General features: G+C 56.9%; 1 protein-coding gene across 5 annotated transcripts in view; it reads right to left on the bottom strand.

Moving 5' to 3' along the window:
- The window catches only part of DPP6 (dipeptidyl peptidase like 6), a 1,023,012-nt gene that overhangs the window by 18,020 nt on the left and 989,227 nt on the right, over positions 1-15,765 (bottom strand). For all 5 annotated transcript variants that reach the window (XM_067747535.1, XM_067747534.1, XM_067747537.1 and 2 more), the window contains exons 18-20: positions 7,521-7,619; positions 2,990-3,059; positions 846-1,040 (exon numbers count right to left, since the gene is read on the bottom strand). In XM_067747535.1, the coding sequence (XP_067603636.1) occupies positions 846-1,040; positions 2,990-3,059; positions 7,521-7,619 (364 nt within the window). The remainder of the gene's footprint in view (positions 1-845; positions 1,041-2,989; positions 3,060-7,520; positions 7,620-15,765) is intronic.

Here is a 15,765-nt window from a genome sequence, read left to right as displayed (position 1 = left end):
CACTTATTCATCTGGGTGCTGTATGCCGCCCTTTCCATATGCCCAGCATCCAACCTCGCGCACCCCGCTTCACAATGAGGACGACAAGTGTGCGACGTGCTCTTCTTGTCCCTCCGAGCACCGGAGTCCGTGGGTCTGGCTGCATCTCCCTGGTAAAGTCATGTCTGGCCCTACGGTCCGCTGTGCCGTAAAACTGTGGAAACTCTATTTCTACAGATGCGCCTGCAGGCCGGTTAGTCGGGCACAGGTTCTTGATGTCTCTTATTCCGGGGCAACAATAAAATTCAATCAGTAACTTCCCCTGCACTAAGCCCCTTTCTGTTCTCGGTGACACTCTATCCATCCTGCTGCCTCGGTGACAGGGATGTGAAGAAACCAAGGGACAAAACGTGCCCGTCAGCGGGGCTGAGCGGGGGTTCTGACTTGCCGCCTGGAAGCGCAGGGGGTCCTTCCTCAGGAACGCAGTGACCCGCTGCGTGGCTCCAGCCCCACTCACGTCCTCTCTCTCTCAGGGCCCCAGCCCGGCTCTCCCCCCGTGATCAGTGGCCAAGGTCTACAACCACAGCACGCCCACGTCACGGTCTCCGCACCCGCTTTCAATCAGCGAAACGGACAGGCCACCGAGCTGTGTGATAACGAGGATACAAGTCTTTGGGAGAAGATTACTAACAGGAATTCACTGTGGAATGGCCCGAAGACTTTGTAAGTACAAGCAAATCGCAGGTGAAGTGTGTGTTGACAAGAAACACGCGTCTGGAGAGGACCACGGCGCAGCCCAGGTAGGAGCTGCGGCCGCCCCCCGCCCCCTCTCCCCCCATTCCAGTGGTGCCTCCGGGGGCCCTCACCTCACAGCCTCCATCTGGTCCTTCTCCTCCAGGGAGCCCAGCCTCCGCTTCACCTCGTGCAGCAGCTTGGTCCCTTGGAAGCCGCTGCCACGGCCGTCGCACTTGACCACCACGGCCCCGTGACTACTCACCATCACCGTCTCCCAGCTCACCTCAAACTTCTCAGCCACGCTCTGGCTCCCCGGGGCGCCATCCCTGGAAAGACAGGCCAGGGCTTGGCACGTGGCTTGCAGCAGCGGCTGGTCCAGCCGACATCAGGTCCGATGATGCTTCCCCAGGGGCTGGCAGTGCCCTCCCCGGAGGGCGCCCGAGACCCAGGCCACGACGCCCGGTTCCACAACTCTGTACACCCGGAGGGCGATGGGGAAACTGAGCTCCCAGGACCACCCTGAGCACAAGGTCACCGAGGGGCATGTTCTCGGAGAGAGGAACTTTGGAAAGTCCTTCCATGTCCCCCCTCGGTTGGTCTCCCCACACGGCCTGACTCGTCCTGCCCTTCCTGGGCGCAGTTTCCCAGGCTGCCGCCTTGGTCCCCATCATGTGTTGCTCCTTCTGGTGGCTCCTGGTTTGAAAGAATTCCCTCTGTCTGGTTCGCTCTGCAGCAGAGCCTGCGGCTGACCTGGGTGGCCTTCCTGTCCGCGTCTCCGGGGGCAGCCTGTCCACTGCCCCCTCAGAGTATCGCCCATCACTTAGCTGGGTGGGGTGTGGGTTCTCTTGTTCGCGTGGCTTCCCTGTTTCCCGACTGGGGGCACGACCGTGTGAGCTCGTCACCCACAGCGCGTGTTCTCAGCCGGGACCCGGCCAGAGCTGCCGACGGGCCTTGCAGCTGGGGACACGGCTGCTGAGCGTTCACTAGTGCTGATGGGGGTGAGGAAGCTCTAAGTGACTTTCCTTCTGGAGGGGACACAGGGTGAGAAGAAGGGACGGCCGACGCCAGGCCCAGGGCCCTCAGAAACGGCGACAGACGCAACGCCCCTTCGGAGGCTGGCCGTCCCTCCAAGGAGGCCACAGCTACTGCACCACTGTCATCCTGGCCTTCTGCCGGGACAGGAGTGCAGGCAAGGGGTGTGTGTATGTGTGTACGGGTGTGTGGTGTGTGTGTATGTGCTGTGTATACTGTTGTGTGGTGTGTGTGTGTATGTGCTGTGTATACTGGTGTGTGCATGTGGTATGTGGTTTGTGCATGTATGTGTGGGTGTGATGTGTATATCTGTGTTGTGTATGTGTGTTGTGCACGTGTGTATATATGTGAGAGTGTGTGTGCTGTTGTGTGTGTTTGGTACACTCACGTGGCGTGTGTGTGTGTGTGTGCGTGTGTGTGGTCGCTGGCCAAGTCCAGACGGTGAGGACAGCGGGTTAGGGGCAATAAGCGGGGGCAGCACAGTGGGTCGTGGCCCGGCGTCCTCACAGTGCAGCCTTCGTCACTGAGGGCTGGGCCCCAGGCCGGGCGCCAGGCAGGAAGCACAGGGTTAGTCAGGCTCTGGGGGGGTGATTTCACTGTGGTCCCTAAGGAGCCCCAGTGCAGGCCTCTGCTCTCCCCTGGACCCTTCCACATGAATACGGGGCTGCGTCCCCAGAGGCCCCGAGGCTCAGTGTCTCCTCTGTCCCGTGGCCACTCACGCGCCCGAGCGAGCGGCAGCCCTAACCAGGACCCACTACCAACCGTCAGAGGTGCTTAGAAAGCTCTGAAGTCGTTCTCGACATCTGACCCGGAAGCTTGCTAATCAGCACAAGGCAGATCTGGAATCATCCTGAGGACCAACGCCTGGTGTTCAAGGCCGCCTGGTGGCACCGGAGGAGCCGCTGGCCCCAGCCAGACCCTGCCGGGCCCGCCTCCCGGGGCCCGGGGTGACCTCGGGTGCATCCGTCCGCCCTGCACGGTGAAGGTGGGCTCCCCATCAGCTTCCCTGCTGTCCCTGGGGCCGCTGACTGGCCACCAAAGCACAACTCCCGGAATGTGACTCAAGTCCTGCACTCACTGTGGCAAATCCCCCGAAATCGACTGGGGCCCCACTTTCCTTTGACGTCTGGGGTCAGCGGTTGTTACAGAAACAGCCTGCTGAATTGCTTCCAGTGATCAGTCTGCAGTGGACATCAGGCTCCCGCTTACCATCTCCATGAGAGTTTCACCCTGGGATACTTACACCACCAGGAGCAAGGGGTAGTGGGTGGTGTCCGAGAAGGTCGCTGGCTTGAGGATCTGAACGGGCAAGTCTAGGCAGAAACAGAACACAGGGCAGCAGTCAGGGGCCAGGAAGGGAGGGCCGGGACGGGCGCTGGCTGGGTGTGCCCACCCTGGGGTGTGCTCCCAGGGGCCTGGGAGACGGGCACCCTGGAGGGTTAAGGCCGGTCCTCCACAGACAGGGGCACTCCGGCTCACTCTGGACTTGGGGAAAGCACCCAACCTCTTTAAGCTTAGTTTCTCCATCTGAAGCTTAACTGCAATCTTGACAACAGGAAAGTGTTGAAAAGCAGAAAAGCCTGGACCCCTGTGAGCACTTGCTGACAGCAAAATTCCAGGCAGGGATGGGGGGGGGGACGAACCCCCAGGGCAGGGTGCACCTCTCTGCCGGGCAGCACTGCCCCAACAAGTAGTTAAGTGGGGACAGGCGGAGACTGAGGGCGGGGTGGGGTAAGGCAGGGGGCAGCGGCCCTGAGGGAGAGGCTAGAGCTGTGGGGAGCCTCCATGCAAAGCCAGGGGCTGCGCGGGCCTCCCCGTTTGCAGGATGGAACTGGGCAGGTCTGGCTGCCTGCGGAGCCAGCGGGAGGGAGCTGGTGCAGCCGTGGGTCCTGCAGCCAAGGTCCTTTGGATCTGGTCCTTGCCAACCAGGATCCAGTCTGGGAGGGAGGGGGCCGTTTCCCTCACTGCTTTCTCTGTTCTTCCCCAAACAAAGCTTCCTGCGCAAGTTAGAAATTGTTTATTGACATTAACTACAGCCCAGATGAGCGATTAAGTTGGAATTAGTGGCTTTTTCAGTACAGTTACTGTAGATACACCCCAGGCTGGGGGCTGGCTTAGCCGCCTGCTCTGACCAGGGTCTCATTACTGATTCGGGCTGAATGTTAATGGCTTGCAAATTAGATCAATGGCCCAGGGACCCTGGACTTTATCACTGAAATATCCATAAAACATGGTCTGGGCTGCTTCCTGCCACTGATAAGCCCATGGGCAGGCTTTGGCCACAAGCGGCTGAATACATTCAGAGAGTGTTCCTGGAGTTGGAATGCTTCTCTAAGGAAAGCCTTAGCCTCCGGTAGCATTAAATGAAAAACAAAGCATAACAAAATAAAAACAGGTCTGTAGGGCGACATCATTCGGATTTCCTGGGACCCGAAGGGGCGATGAGCAAATGCCGGCCCTGCACACAGCTGTCCCTGCTCTCCCTGCATCTACGTCCCCGTTTACCCGCAAGGAAAACCTCACCCTGGAAAGAAACCTCATGTGCAAGGGGGGCCGGGAGTTGGCTATTTGTTTCTAAAGACCCTTTTCTGCATTTTTGGAGGAGGGGATGGCAGGCACCCCTTAGTGCTCTGGGGTTTGGGAAACATTGTGTGCAGAGTGGATGGAGGAGGGCCCTGGGCTAGAAGCTGAGACAGGATCCTGTGAAGGAATATGATCTGGCCTCCAAGGCTGTGGTAGGAAGTGACAGATGGGAGAAAACTTGCTGATGGGGGACGGGGGCGGGCAGCAAGCTGAGGTTGACTGGCAGAGGCTGACTGGCCTTACAGGGCGTGACCTGTGCAGTCACGCAGGCCTGTGCAAGAGCCGTGGCTGGACTGGAAGCTCACAATAAGGCCCACGTTTTCATTTTGCTCGGGCCCTGCACCTTACGGGGCCTGCCTGAGGTCTGCAGATAAAGACCAGGGTAGAGGGGGGGGGGCCAGACCTGTGGAGGTTGCTTGCTCACTCATCCACCCTCCTATCCTTCCATCCATCCTTCCCTGCATCCCTGTCTCCATCCATCCAACCATCCTTCCCTGCATCCCTGCATCCATCCTTCCCTGCATCCCTCCATCCCTCCATCCACTATCAATCTGAAGTTGTTTTCTTGTTTTCTTGCCTCTGGTTCTTCCTTATAAAAGGAAAGCATGAAGATAAATGTCCAGTTAATTTGAGGGCTCTCACGAACTTGGATCTGCCCTGAGTGACTGGACTCCAGGTTCTGCATGGCAGTTTGAACCAGTCACTGATGCCTTTCCCACGGGCAGCCCAGACATTCCTTTGACCCATTTCCTGGCAATACGAAGTCTCAGCGATGGGGCTGTCTGTACAAGACACCCTGTATGGTCAGAGTTGCTCTCTTTACAGAAAACAGCTCAGCAGGGAAGAGGCGGAGACTTGAGATGAACAGGTCAGGAGCCGCGTCTCCAGTGCACACGTCCCAGGGCAGCAGAGGTTCTGCTTCCTGCCTGTGGGTAGCTGGTTTCGGGCCTGTCTGACTAGGGGTCGCCGGTTTCTGTCCCAGTGAAACAGCTCCCGGGCTCCTGTGGTGGGTTCCCGGGTCTCCCCGCTCTGCCTTATCGTGTCAGAGCCGCGCCTCCTGCAGGGCTCCTGAGCCCGCTTTCAGCCTGGACTTGCATCCTTCCTGCCCCTCATTTCTGTTCTGTGGTTCCCCAAGCCCTGATGACGGGCATCTGTGGACGGCCCAGTTCCTCTGTCTCCCTCTTTCTGACTGACAGCTCCTCTCCCGCTCAGGACTGGACGCGCTTGAACCCGGCCACCTGGGGCTGTGCTCCCTGGACATGCAGAACTGCCCTCGGTTCCAGAGCCGAGTGCATCCTGTGGGACCTGCGTGCGTCTCAGGGACGTTGAGAGAAACCCAGACCCGGAGAGGCGGTCGGGATGGCCCTGGCCTGTGGGCAGTGATGTCCCCGCCGGGCATGACTGCAGGCTCCGCTCATGCTTCTCCTACGTCTATCTCTTTTCCCGCCTCAGGCCCTTCCATCTTGTTTCCTCCATCAGCCCCTCATCAGAGCGAGTGCACACGGGCCATTGTAAGAGAAAGGCCTCTGCACCCGTGGGCCCGGGGGAGACGGGTTGAAACACATCCTATTTTCCGACTTTTCTGACTGTCGCAGGTGAATCTCTCTCCCTACCTGTATCTCTAGCGATGTTTAGAAAGGTTCCCATATAGTGTGGTTCCGTGTGGCCCAACGATAGGACAAGGATGAAGGTGCTGGAGGGTGAGGGCCCCCGTGTCGGCTGCCACCTGGGACAACCCCGCAGCTGGAATTCCACCAGCCTCCCGACCCACCCACGACCGACCATGCTGATGTGTCTCCCTCCTTCTCCCCTCTTCTCCACCAACCGAAAGCGACTCCAGGGACCCCTTCAAGCCCCACCTTGCTGGGAACCTTCACGGGACCCCAGTCCCTTCTCACGCTCTCCCCTGAGCTCCTGGGCCATTCCTTTCTGCTCTGAAGGACGCAGCTTTACGGGATGCACTGTCTGGGTGGATTTGATTTCGTTCCACAAGCTGAGCCTTGGTTCCTGCCCTTAGGGGCTCACGGTCTGTCAGGTGGCTGGGTCCAATCTAACAAGGGGTGCGGAGTGATACTCCAGGGCCCACCAGCCCTAGCGACAAGCCGCTGTCCCACTGAAGGGGCAGGGCAGACAAGGAGCTTCCAGACATGGGCTGGGGCAGCAGACACAGGCTCGGGCTACCACCTGCTCCCCCGGCCCAGGCCTGCACTTCAGGCATCACTAGTCAATCTCCGCACTCTTTTCCATTGATCCCTGGCGACCTTCTAAGTTAGCTCAGGAGACGAAGTCTATTCACCAACCTCAGAGACGAGGGGCAGGTGGTACCTGAATGGATGACTCAAAGATGACTTCAAGGTTTGAAATCTAAGTTATCTGAAACCAGTCAGCACAACCGAAGGGTGTCACCCTCGAAAGGAGGAGCGCGTGGAGGGGGACACAGGGCTGGGGGAAGGACGGTGAGATGAGTTCGGAGCATTGTGCACTTGCGGTCCCCAAGGGCAGACGCCCGCTGGGTGGCAAAGCTCCGGGCTGGGCTGATGGGGGACTGTCTGCAGAGGCGAGGAGGCTATGAGAACCTGCTTCCCTCCAGGAGATGCAAGTCCCATTCCAGCCAGTGCTCTGGGGTCCTCGGGGCCTAGGGGTGCCTGCTGCAGGGCACGTGCTCGTAAAAGCTTATTGAATGGCTGAACGGACAGTTCAAGAGGGAGAAGGACGCAAGCCAAGGCAGAGCGCTGGATGGCCGCGGGCCGCACCGACCACCAACCCCTCACGCTGTTTCTCCAGCTTCCAGGACGCCTCTCAGCCCACGAGCAACACTTAGACGTAAGATGATGAAGGACCAAGAACGTCAATGGCACAGAAGGGGAGTTTCCAGGGGGACACGTTTTCCTGGATGGTATCATGACCGGTTCCGCCCCAACAAGGAGCGGGTTTCCGTCTGGGGTCTTGTCTAAACCGTCAGCCTCTCGAGGACAGAAATCACGTGCTCCTGTCTTTGTGTCACAGAGCGAGCATGTGGCTGTGAGCGCAGTCAGCTCAGCGCGAGCTTCCCCTGGCCCCCGGTCCCCCTCGCTGCTGAGGATGCAGTTCTAGCCCGTGCTCCCCCGCAACCCCCCACCCGGCAGTCATGGTCAGGCTGTTTCAGAGCAGATGCTGGTTTTCCCGTTGAAAGGAGCAAGCGTAGCACTTACTGTAGTCGTCGATCTCGATTTTCCTGTATTCTGCTTTCGGCATCTGCCGATCGTCTACGGCTTTCTGCACGTGTTCATTTGTTTCTAGGTCGAAAATTTCTGAAAGAGAGAAAAAAATGACACCCTCAGATTCAGTAACCGCTTCTTGACGCCGCGAGTCTTCACGCGCCTCCTGTCACTAGCTCCTGCGTCAGAGGAGAGGGCCACTGTTCCACGGCTGGAACCAGAGCTGCACACGTTAGATCATGTGCTCAGGTCCCAGCACGAGGGGAGAGTCGAGCTCAGGGCAGGGGCTCCAGGCTGACGGCAGGTTCTTCCACGGTGTCCAGCGCCCCTGACCCCCCCGCGATCCTCACGCCCCACGGCGTTTCTCCCTCTCCCACACACACATGTTGCTTTAGGTGTGCTTGGTCTCAAGACTGCTGGTTTTGGGAGACCGACATCGTGCCTGTCAGGACAAGCGGTTTTACAAATGTCGTGGCCTCAGTACCACTACAGAAAGGAGAGTAGAAGCTGGAGCGTGACCGTTATTACGTTTTCCAGGAAAAGCGGTTGGGCTCGGGTTTCTTGCCTTAGTCATAGGGGGTCTGGCTTTGGGGACCTTGGTCTGGACAGGCACTCGAGCGGTTAGTGAAGCCACGTGAGCCGCAGTGCAGGGGGACTGGCCCATCTCCCTTGGAGTCTGACCCGCACCGTAGACACACCAGCTCTGTGACCCTTAGGTTGTAACAGCTCAAAAGGCCTTGGCTGTGACCCTCTACCCCCATCAGCCCTCTTCACTGATCCCCTGCAGACGTGGCCCTTCTGTTACGTGTCAGACTTCCTCCATCTGACACGTAACAGAACCCACCCCACTTCTTTTCTCTCCTCTCACCTCAGTCCTACCTGGGGACAACTTGTGGTTCATTTGAAAGGAAGTTTTATCTTTAAGGGGCTCGACAAGTCACTTTGAAACATTTGTGAACATTTTAAAGAATAAGCTAATCTCACAAACATCCTCCATGATAAGTGCCTTTGAGGACAGCGGGCCCTGCACGGACGCGGGCGTCCACTCCACACAGGCGGGGCAGGTGGGTCATTGCTCAGGACCAGGACCTCCAGCAATGAGTGTCTTTTCTGTGGAGCCATGAGGATGGCCTCTGAGCATGATAAGCAAACTTCTGCGGGGCAGAGGCAGCTCAAAGTTCCCAGGGCCGGTGACAAGCAAAGAAACAAAACAGAAGAACTTCTGCGGGGGCAGAGGCAGCTCAAAGTTCCCAGGGCTGGTGACAAGCAAAGAAACAAAACAGAAGAACTTCTGCGGGGGCAGAGGCAGCTCAAAGTTCCCAGGGCTGGTGACAAGCAAAGAAACAAAACAGAAGATGTTTTTCAAGTTTGTTAAGCACGTATTTGGATATTCAGCTTTGGTGAAAAGGTGAGGGGAGAAATGGTGAAACTAACACTCAAACAGGTAAGGTTACAAAAAAATCTGAAGTGGGACCCCCGCCACGTAGCACGCAAGAAATGCTGTCCTTTGTGGAAAGCCAGAAGGAACCCTCGACCTTGTGGTCACACATGCAAGTTTGGGAGGGGATGCCCGACGCTGGCATGGTGTGCCTGCCCTACTGCCTGCCCAAACTCCTAACAGAGCAGAGAGGGCACTCATTCCCTGAGTCCAAATGCCCTCGGCCCTTTAACACAGCATCCCAGGCATACACAGTCTGTTGAGAGGAGTTGGTTTAGGAGATATCAACTATCTATTCCCCATGTTCTAGCCACACTTATAGGGCAGGAAGATTAGAAGGGAGCGCCACAAGATAATGAAAAAGAATAGCATTCTTCAAGGTCTTTGCTGCCTCAGGGCCTTTGCACTTGCTGTCCTATGTTGCTGGCTCCTCCCCCTTCATCAAGTCAAACATCACCTCCTCAAAGAGAAGCCCTGACCCTTCACCTCAGGTACCCCTCTCCAGGTGCACTTAACACCAACTCTAGGAGATATGGTCATCTGCCTGGTTGACCCTATCCCACCCAAGGCATCAGTGTTCAGTCCCATCCCAGGGACAAAACACACTAGTTTCCAGGAACATGAATACATAGAGCTGTTTGTGGAAATCTGATTCATATTCTGGAAATGATGCATCTTCACAGTAGCCGAGTTTGGGTTTCGACCCAAGTCTTTCTTCCTTTTCCCACATGGAAAGGACTGAGAGGTCCTCCTCGGTGTTTCAGAAAGCCCGAAGGCTCTCAGAGGTTCCTGGCGCTCAGACCTCTTAGCGGTAAGAGCCGAAGCGATTGAGGCCTGACTATTAACCACTGCTTCCCGCACAAAGCAAAAAACCCCCCAAAACCGAAGCACATTTTTATTCAATTGATTGAAGAGTCGACAGTGCTTGAAGGACTAATGGTACACCCAAGTTAGTATTTAGTTAATTCTGGGAATTGAGGAAATGCATCGAGGCAACCCAAACCCAAGCTCAGCGTAGGAGCTGGAGCACAGACCTTACAGGGTCTTCTGGAAGCCTCAGCCCTCTGGACCGCGACCTGGACCTCTCTGCCTGCCTATGCGATAAGCCCCGGTGGAGACAGGTGAGGGATTCGGGGTGTGCGAATGTGGGTCAGACCAGAGAAACGGACACTCGTGAGGATGAGGGAGTCGTCAGGAGCCCAGGAAGAATGTCTTCAGGGTCAGGAGCAAGGCTGAGTCCTTTGCTGTCAGAGAAGCAGCACCGAGCTTCTGGTTCTGGGGGATGGACAAGGCTCCAGCGGGGGCCGACCTGGATGATCAAACTTCACAATGAAGAGACCTGGTGCAGCCTCTCAAGGTCTGTTATAACCTTCTCTCCGCGTGTCTGCATCGGGATTTGATATTTCTGACACCAGGTGAGCCTGAAGGAGAAGCTTCGGGCTCAGGCTTGACGTGCTGCTTTGCAGCCTACAAGCTCGGCTTGCGTGGAGTTAACGAGAACACAGACTTGCCAGCGAAGCACTGCGCTCCCTGTCCCTGGATCCGGGAGCCGCGGCTTCGTGCGGGAGCCCACGGCGTTCTAACCGCACACGGCGTTCTAACTGCACACGGTCGTCCTAACCGCACATGGTAGTCCTAACCGCACACGGCGTCCTAACCGCACACGGCTGTCCTAACCGCACATGGCGTTCTAACCGCACACGGTCGTCCTAACCGCACACGGCGTTCTAACCGCACACGGCGTTCTAACCGCACACGGTTGTCATAACCGCACACGGTTGACCTAACCACACATGGTTGTCCTAACCGCACACGGCGTTCTAACCGCACACGGCGTCCTAACCGCACACGGTTGTCCTAACCGCACACGGTTGACCTAACCGCACACGGCGTTCTAACCGCACACGGTTGTCATAACCACACACGGTTGACCTAACCGCACACGGTCGTCCTGACCGCACATGGTCGTCCTGACCGCACACGGTCATCCTAACCACACACGGCCTCTGCAGGACTAGCTAGTCCCTCTGTACTGAAATGCCACCCCTCACAGAAAAGCGCCAAAGCAACAGACTATTAAATTTAGTTAAATATTAGATTTCTCATTTAATGATTGCCCACACAACTGGTTTTATCAGCAGAGAGCTGGCTGTCCCACAGGGGAGCTGAGTTAAGCCATTTTATTTGTTCCCATAATTGCATTCAGAGACGGCAGAAGCACGGCAGAGGAAATAAGAAAAGACCGGCCTCTTCCCGAAGGGTTCTTCTTTTGACACCGGGGCCGTGGGGACCTGCAGTCTGAAGCATGCAAACGGCCACTCCTCAATCAGATGTGAGCCCCTCTCACGTTTGGTGGAATCAGCTATTATCAGATCTGGGCACGTGGAGCCTGCAAGAACCAGGGCAGCTGATGACGGCTGCTCCCCGGCTGTGCCCCAGCGGGCAGACGCCGAGCGGTGGTGACCGCGGCCGTTCTGAGACTCTGCTGGCTCTGGGCCTTGGAGGAATTGCCACTTGGCCGGACTTGGGGACACGAATGACCAGAATCAACTGGAAGCCAATGAGCAGCCGAGCCAGAGGAGAGAAGAGCCGCCCGCCCCCCTCTCGTGTTTCTGAGGGGAGCGGGAGGGCGGGGACTGCATGCAGATTGCAGATTACTTGAGTCTGGCCGCCCGCCGGGTTTTTCCGGGCCCTTCCCGGCGTGTTTCGGACAGCTTCCTCTTGTGCACCTGTGCCGGCAGCATCAGGGCCCCGTCCTCCCTGCTCAGTGGCTGCAGCATCGCAGACGCGGCCTGCCCACCCCGGGGCTGCACGGCTCAGACTGGACCCCGGCCTGAGGCTGGCACGGACGCCCTCCAGACCCCCATCTCACCTGGAGACTGTGTTCTCCAGCTCCCAACGTCCAGTTGTTAAGCCACACAGTTTGGGTGGTAATTGTTCTCTTTGCCGTGTCTCTCTTTCTCTCCAGCCAGATTCTAAGCAACCTGGAAGCAGGGTGATGTAAGTGCATTCGTGGTGTGGGCACCGTGCCGGCAGGCGGGTGGGCTTGGTAAGAGGGGCCGTGCGTGGCTCCCACCCCATCAACTACATCCCAACTCAGGAAAGGGCACAGAGCCATGGACCTGCCGGCCCTCCAGCGTCCCAGGGACGCCGAGGCAGGTGCCCTGAGGGGCAGAAGGCGCCATGTGCTTTGCTCGCTCCGCACTCTGTCAGCCAAACACCAGCTCGCCCCCAAACCTGCCGTGTTTTGGCCTAGAGCGAGCCGTCTGTAAACCCGATCGTCACCTGTCCCTCCAGAAGAGCTGCCAGTGTGTGTGTGGCGGGGGGGAGCTGCGGACCCGGAGGACTTTCCAGACACAGCGGAGGCCTTGACCGAGACGGGCACACGCTGGCTGGCACCTCCTGGCATCCCCCCATCCTACCTGCTTGCCACGTGCCTGACAGCACAGGTGACATCCCCTGGGTGGGCCCTCGGAGGAAGATGGCAGGGGGGTCTCCCAGGCAGAGAGAACCGAGTGAGAAAGGGGACAGACACCAAACAGCCTGTGTCTGGGACAATCTCAAAGAAGAACGCCTATGATGCCAGCCGGCCGTGCGAGTTGGTTTTGCTTCTGTGTAAAAACCCGACCGAAGGGAGTGGGAAGGAGAGGCCCTGTCTAGGAGTTCTGGTGAAGGAGGTACACCGGGCACCCCGGTAACTTGGGGTCTGTGAGCAGCTGCCACGACACTGCGGGCGCTGCCGGGACACAGACCACGCTGAAACCGCCTGCGGCACTCTATCCCGCGGGCTGTGCCGGGCAGGGAGGTGTGTGGTGCTCGCAGGCCTCTGCACCTGAATTGTGTCCGCACGCCGAGCTCACACCCCCCTCACACTCACACTGAAGCCAGCAACTATTAATGCAGCGACTGTGCCGGTTTTCCTACGCCAGCACCTGAGGAGTGTGCTCTGGTCCCGACCATAATTACGTTCTTAAGGAAACAGCTTCTAAATAATTCAGAGTCACATCTGTGACACCGCAGGCTCTGTCTGCAGATAAGATTTTCTAAAGGGAAAGAAGTCCAATATTCCCCGGGTGGCTCTGGGGTCGGGAGCAGAGGAGGAGGAAAGACAAAGACTTCCGAAACAGTAATTTCGAATTTCAGAGCAGGGCTGGGATCCAGGGAACGATCGCTGCCGTCCGACCCTGACCGGACCTTCGGGGCCCGTCTGCCGCCTGCCGAGCTGCGTTCCCCCGGCTTCTGTTTGCCTGTCACTGTCCCACCACGTGGGCCATACACAGCTGGACGTCCAGGCTTTCCACAGTTTGCCCAAAGGCCACCTCCCCAAGAGCCCGATCACCTGCGGGCCACTGGGCTGCGGGCAGGTGGCCTCACGTCCTGCCTCCGATCCGCACGCCGGTGGGACCTGCCCTCCCGACTTGAGGTAGCTCTGTACTCTGCTTGCCGGGCCCAAACACCATCAGGGACTCAGCGCTGCGTCAGATTCAACCGGGGTTGCCTCTGGAGCAGTGATCAGGGATGCTGCGGTTGTGAGCACATCTCTCAGGTGACAGCAAAGCAAAGGCCTTGGGCTCCTGGGGCCCGGGTGTGGGACGCTGTGCTTAGGGTCACATGAACCGAGGTCTGGCCTCGTGCACAGTCTTTGCAGAACACAGTCAACAGGGAGTAAGTACAGGATGCACCCCGAGAGCCGTGAGGAGTGGAGCGGACACTGCATCTCTCGCGGTCTCTGAGCTCCAGTCTTTAAAAGAAAGAGGCTGGACTCGCCGTCAACACTGTCTTCACTCTGAAGTCTCTGACTCCCAGCACAGAACAGGTTTCCCTTCTATTCTGCCACGAGCAACGGGGTGTGCAGCATCTCACAGCTCCCGGTATCGTCAACAAGTAAACCATCCCTTGTCATGTGTCTGCCCACCATTCCGACAGAAGACCACTTGTTACCTGAGAATTAATTGTTTTGGGTCATTTGAATGATAAGCAAAAGTTCAATTCTTTTGCTGATTAAAAATATAAAACCTCTCTTTTGCCGCACCTGTTTAGGATTGAAATGCATTTCTTAGGAAATAAGACGTTATTTTTAGTTTAAGCCGAGTTCTTAAATTGGGGTCCGCAGACATAGTATCAGAAGTCTTACTTTCTCCCCTTTATATAGGGTCTGCTTATTATTCAAGTCTGGGAAACACTCAATTACCAGACACTTGCTAGCGCATCAAAGCTGTCTGAATGCACCTGCCAGGTGTGCCTGGGGGGGGAGTCAGGAGCCTACCTGGCAGGGTCGGGGCAGCAGGCGGTGGGCTGCAGCTGAAGACAGATATGGGATGAAGGAGCTGTGGAGCACAAGTCTGGGGACGCGGCCCCCGAAGAGAACAGGTCAGAGTCAAACGCAGACGGAGGGCCAGGCTTAGGTGAAACTGGGGAGGGGGCCGGGGAGACCCTGCTGGGGAGGGAGGCAGCGGTGTGGTCTCCCGCGAGCGGCCGACCCTTCGTCCCTGCGTTTCTGCGTTTGGGGCTGGTGCCATGAAGGGCAACAGGAAACCTATTCTCCGGCATCACCTGCCAACTTTCCACTGAGATGTCTCCGGAAACCAGTTCTGCTTCCCACAGGAGTGTGGGGAAAATGAAGACAATTTACAAAATCACAGAAATAACCTAAATCTCAAATCCCTACCAAATTTGAAAGCCCCTGTGACCCATTTTCTCTGAAGCCTTAGATCAAAGCTGGGCTCTTTTTTCAGGTCTTCCGGGACCTTGTCTCTGGGTTTGAGGAAGACCCAGAGCTCAAACCACTGCTCAAACCAGGCACTAATGAACATGTAAGTCTTTATGGTTTCTCCTAGATGTTTGTGTTTATTATTACATTTTCTGTCCTTCATCTTTATGTCTTTTATGTCCTAAGCAATGCTAAGCTCTCCCAGTGTAGGGTCAGGTCTTAACACCTCTACAACCAGCCCCGCTCCCGGCCGTTTGGTCCCCCTGTCCTTATGGTTCCATGCTGGGCCCTGGTGCTCACAGCCACAGTCAGAGAACCTTCCTTGGTGGGGTCACCCCCCTTCTATGAGCCTCCCCGGCATTGACCACACCTGTCTGGAAAGGGCCTTCATGGTCAGACCAAAGTAATCTACCCAAGAATGGCCCATACTTACCCACTAGGTCACTCCTTTCAGGGACAGGCCTCCTAGATTCCCTCTCCTTTTTACGTCCTGTGATACTGACTGCTAACTCATCAGTTTCTCCCCCTTCCCAGACACACAGCTTCTCTTTTTCTAGGTGGGCCCACGTGCAGGAGTTCTGCCTGGAAAGGACGCACACCACCGCTAGGCCTCAACACAAAAATCACAGAACCTTCCCATTTTTGCTCTTCCTGTCCCCAGGGCCAGAAGCAGAGCCTTGAAGATGCTGGGGCCACACCCCAGAAGGAGCCTGCAGCCCTCGGTTCCTACCAGGAGAGCAACCTGTATTTTGTGTGCGCGAAACAGAAACCCTCGTTCTGCTGAGGTTGGGTGGAATTGCACCCCCACAAAAGATGCTGAAGTCCTCACCCTCAGGACTGGTGAGGGCGACCTCATTTGGAAACAGGGTCTTTGCAGAGAAATCAAGCAAAATTGAAGTCAATACGGCGGGCCCTGATCCAATACGACTGGCGTCCTTTTTTTTTTTTTTTAAGATGTTGGGGGTAGGAGTTAATTAATTAATTAATTAATTTTTGCTGTGTTGGGTCTTCGTTTCTGTGCGAGGGCTTTCTCTAGTTGTGGCAAGCGGGGGCCACTCTTCATCACAGTGTGCGGACCTCTCACTATCGCG

This window comes from Pseudorca crassidens, chromosome 8 (assembly GCF_039906515.1).
Source record: "Pseudorca crassidens isolate mPseCra1 chromosome 8, mPseCra1.hap1, whole genome shotgun sequence".
In the NCBI taxonomy this organism is placed as follows: domain Eukaryota; kingdom Metazoa; phylum Chordata; class Mammalia; order Artiodactyla; family Delphinidae; genus Pseudorca; species Pseudorca crassidens.
This window is presented reverse-complemented; position numbering and strand designations above follow the sequence as displayed.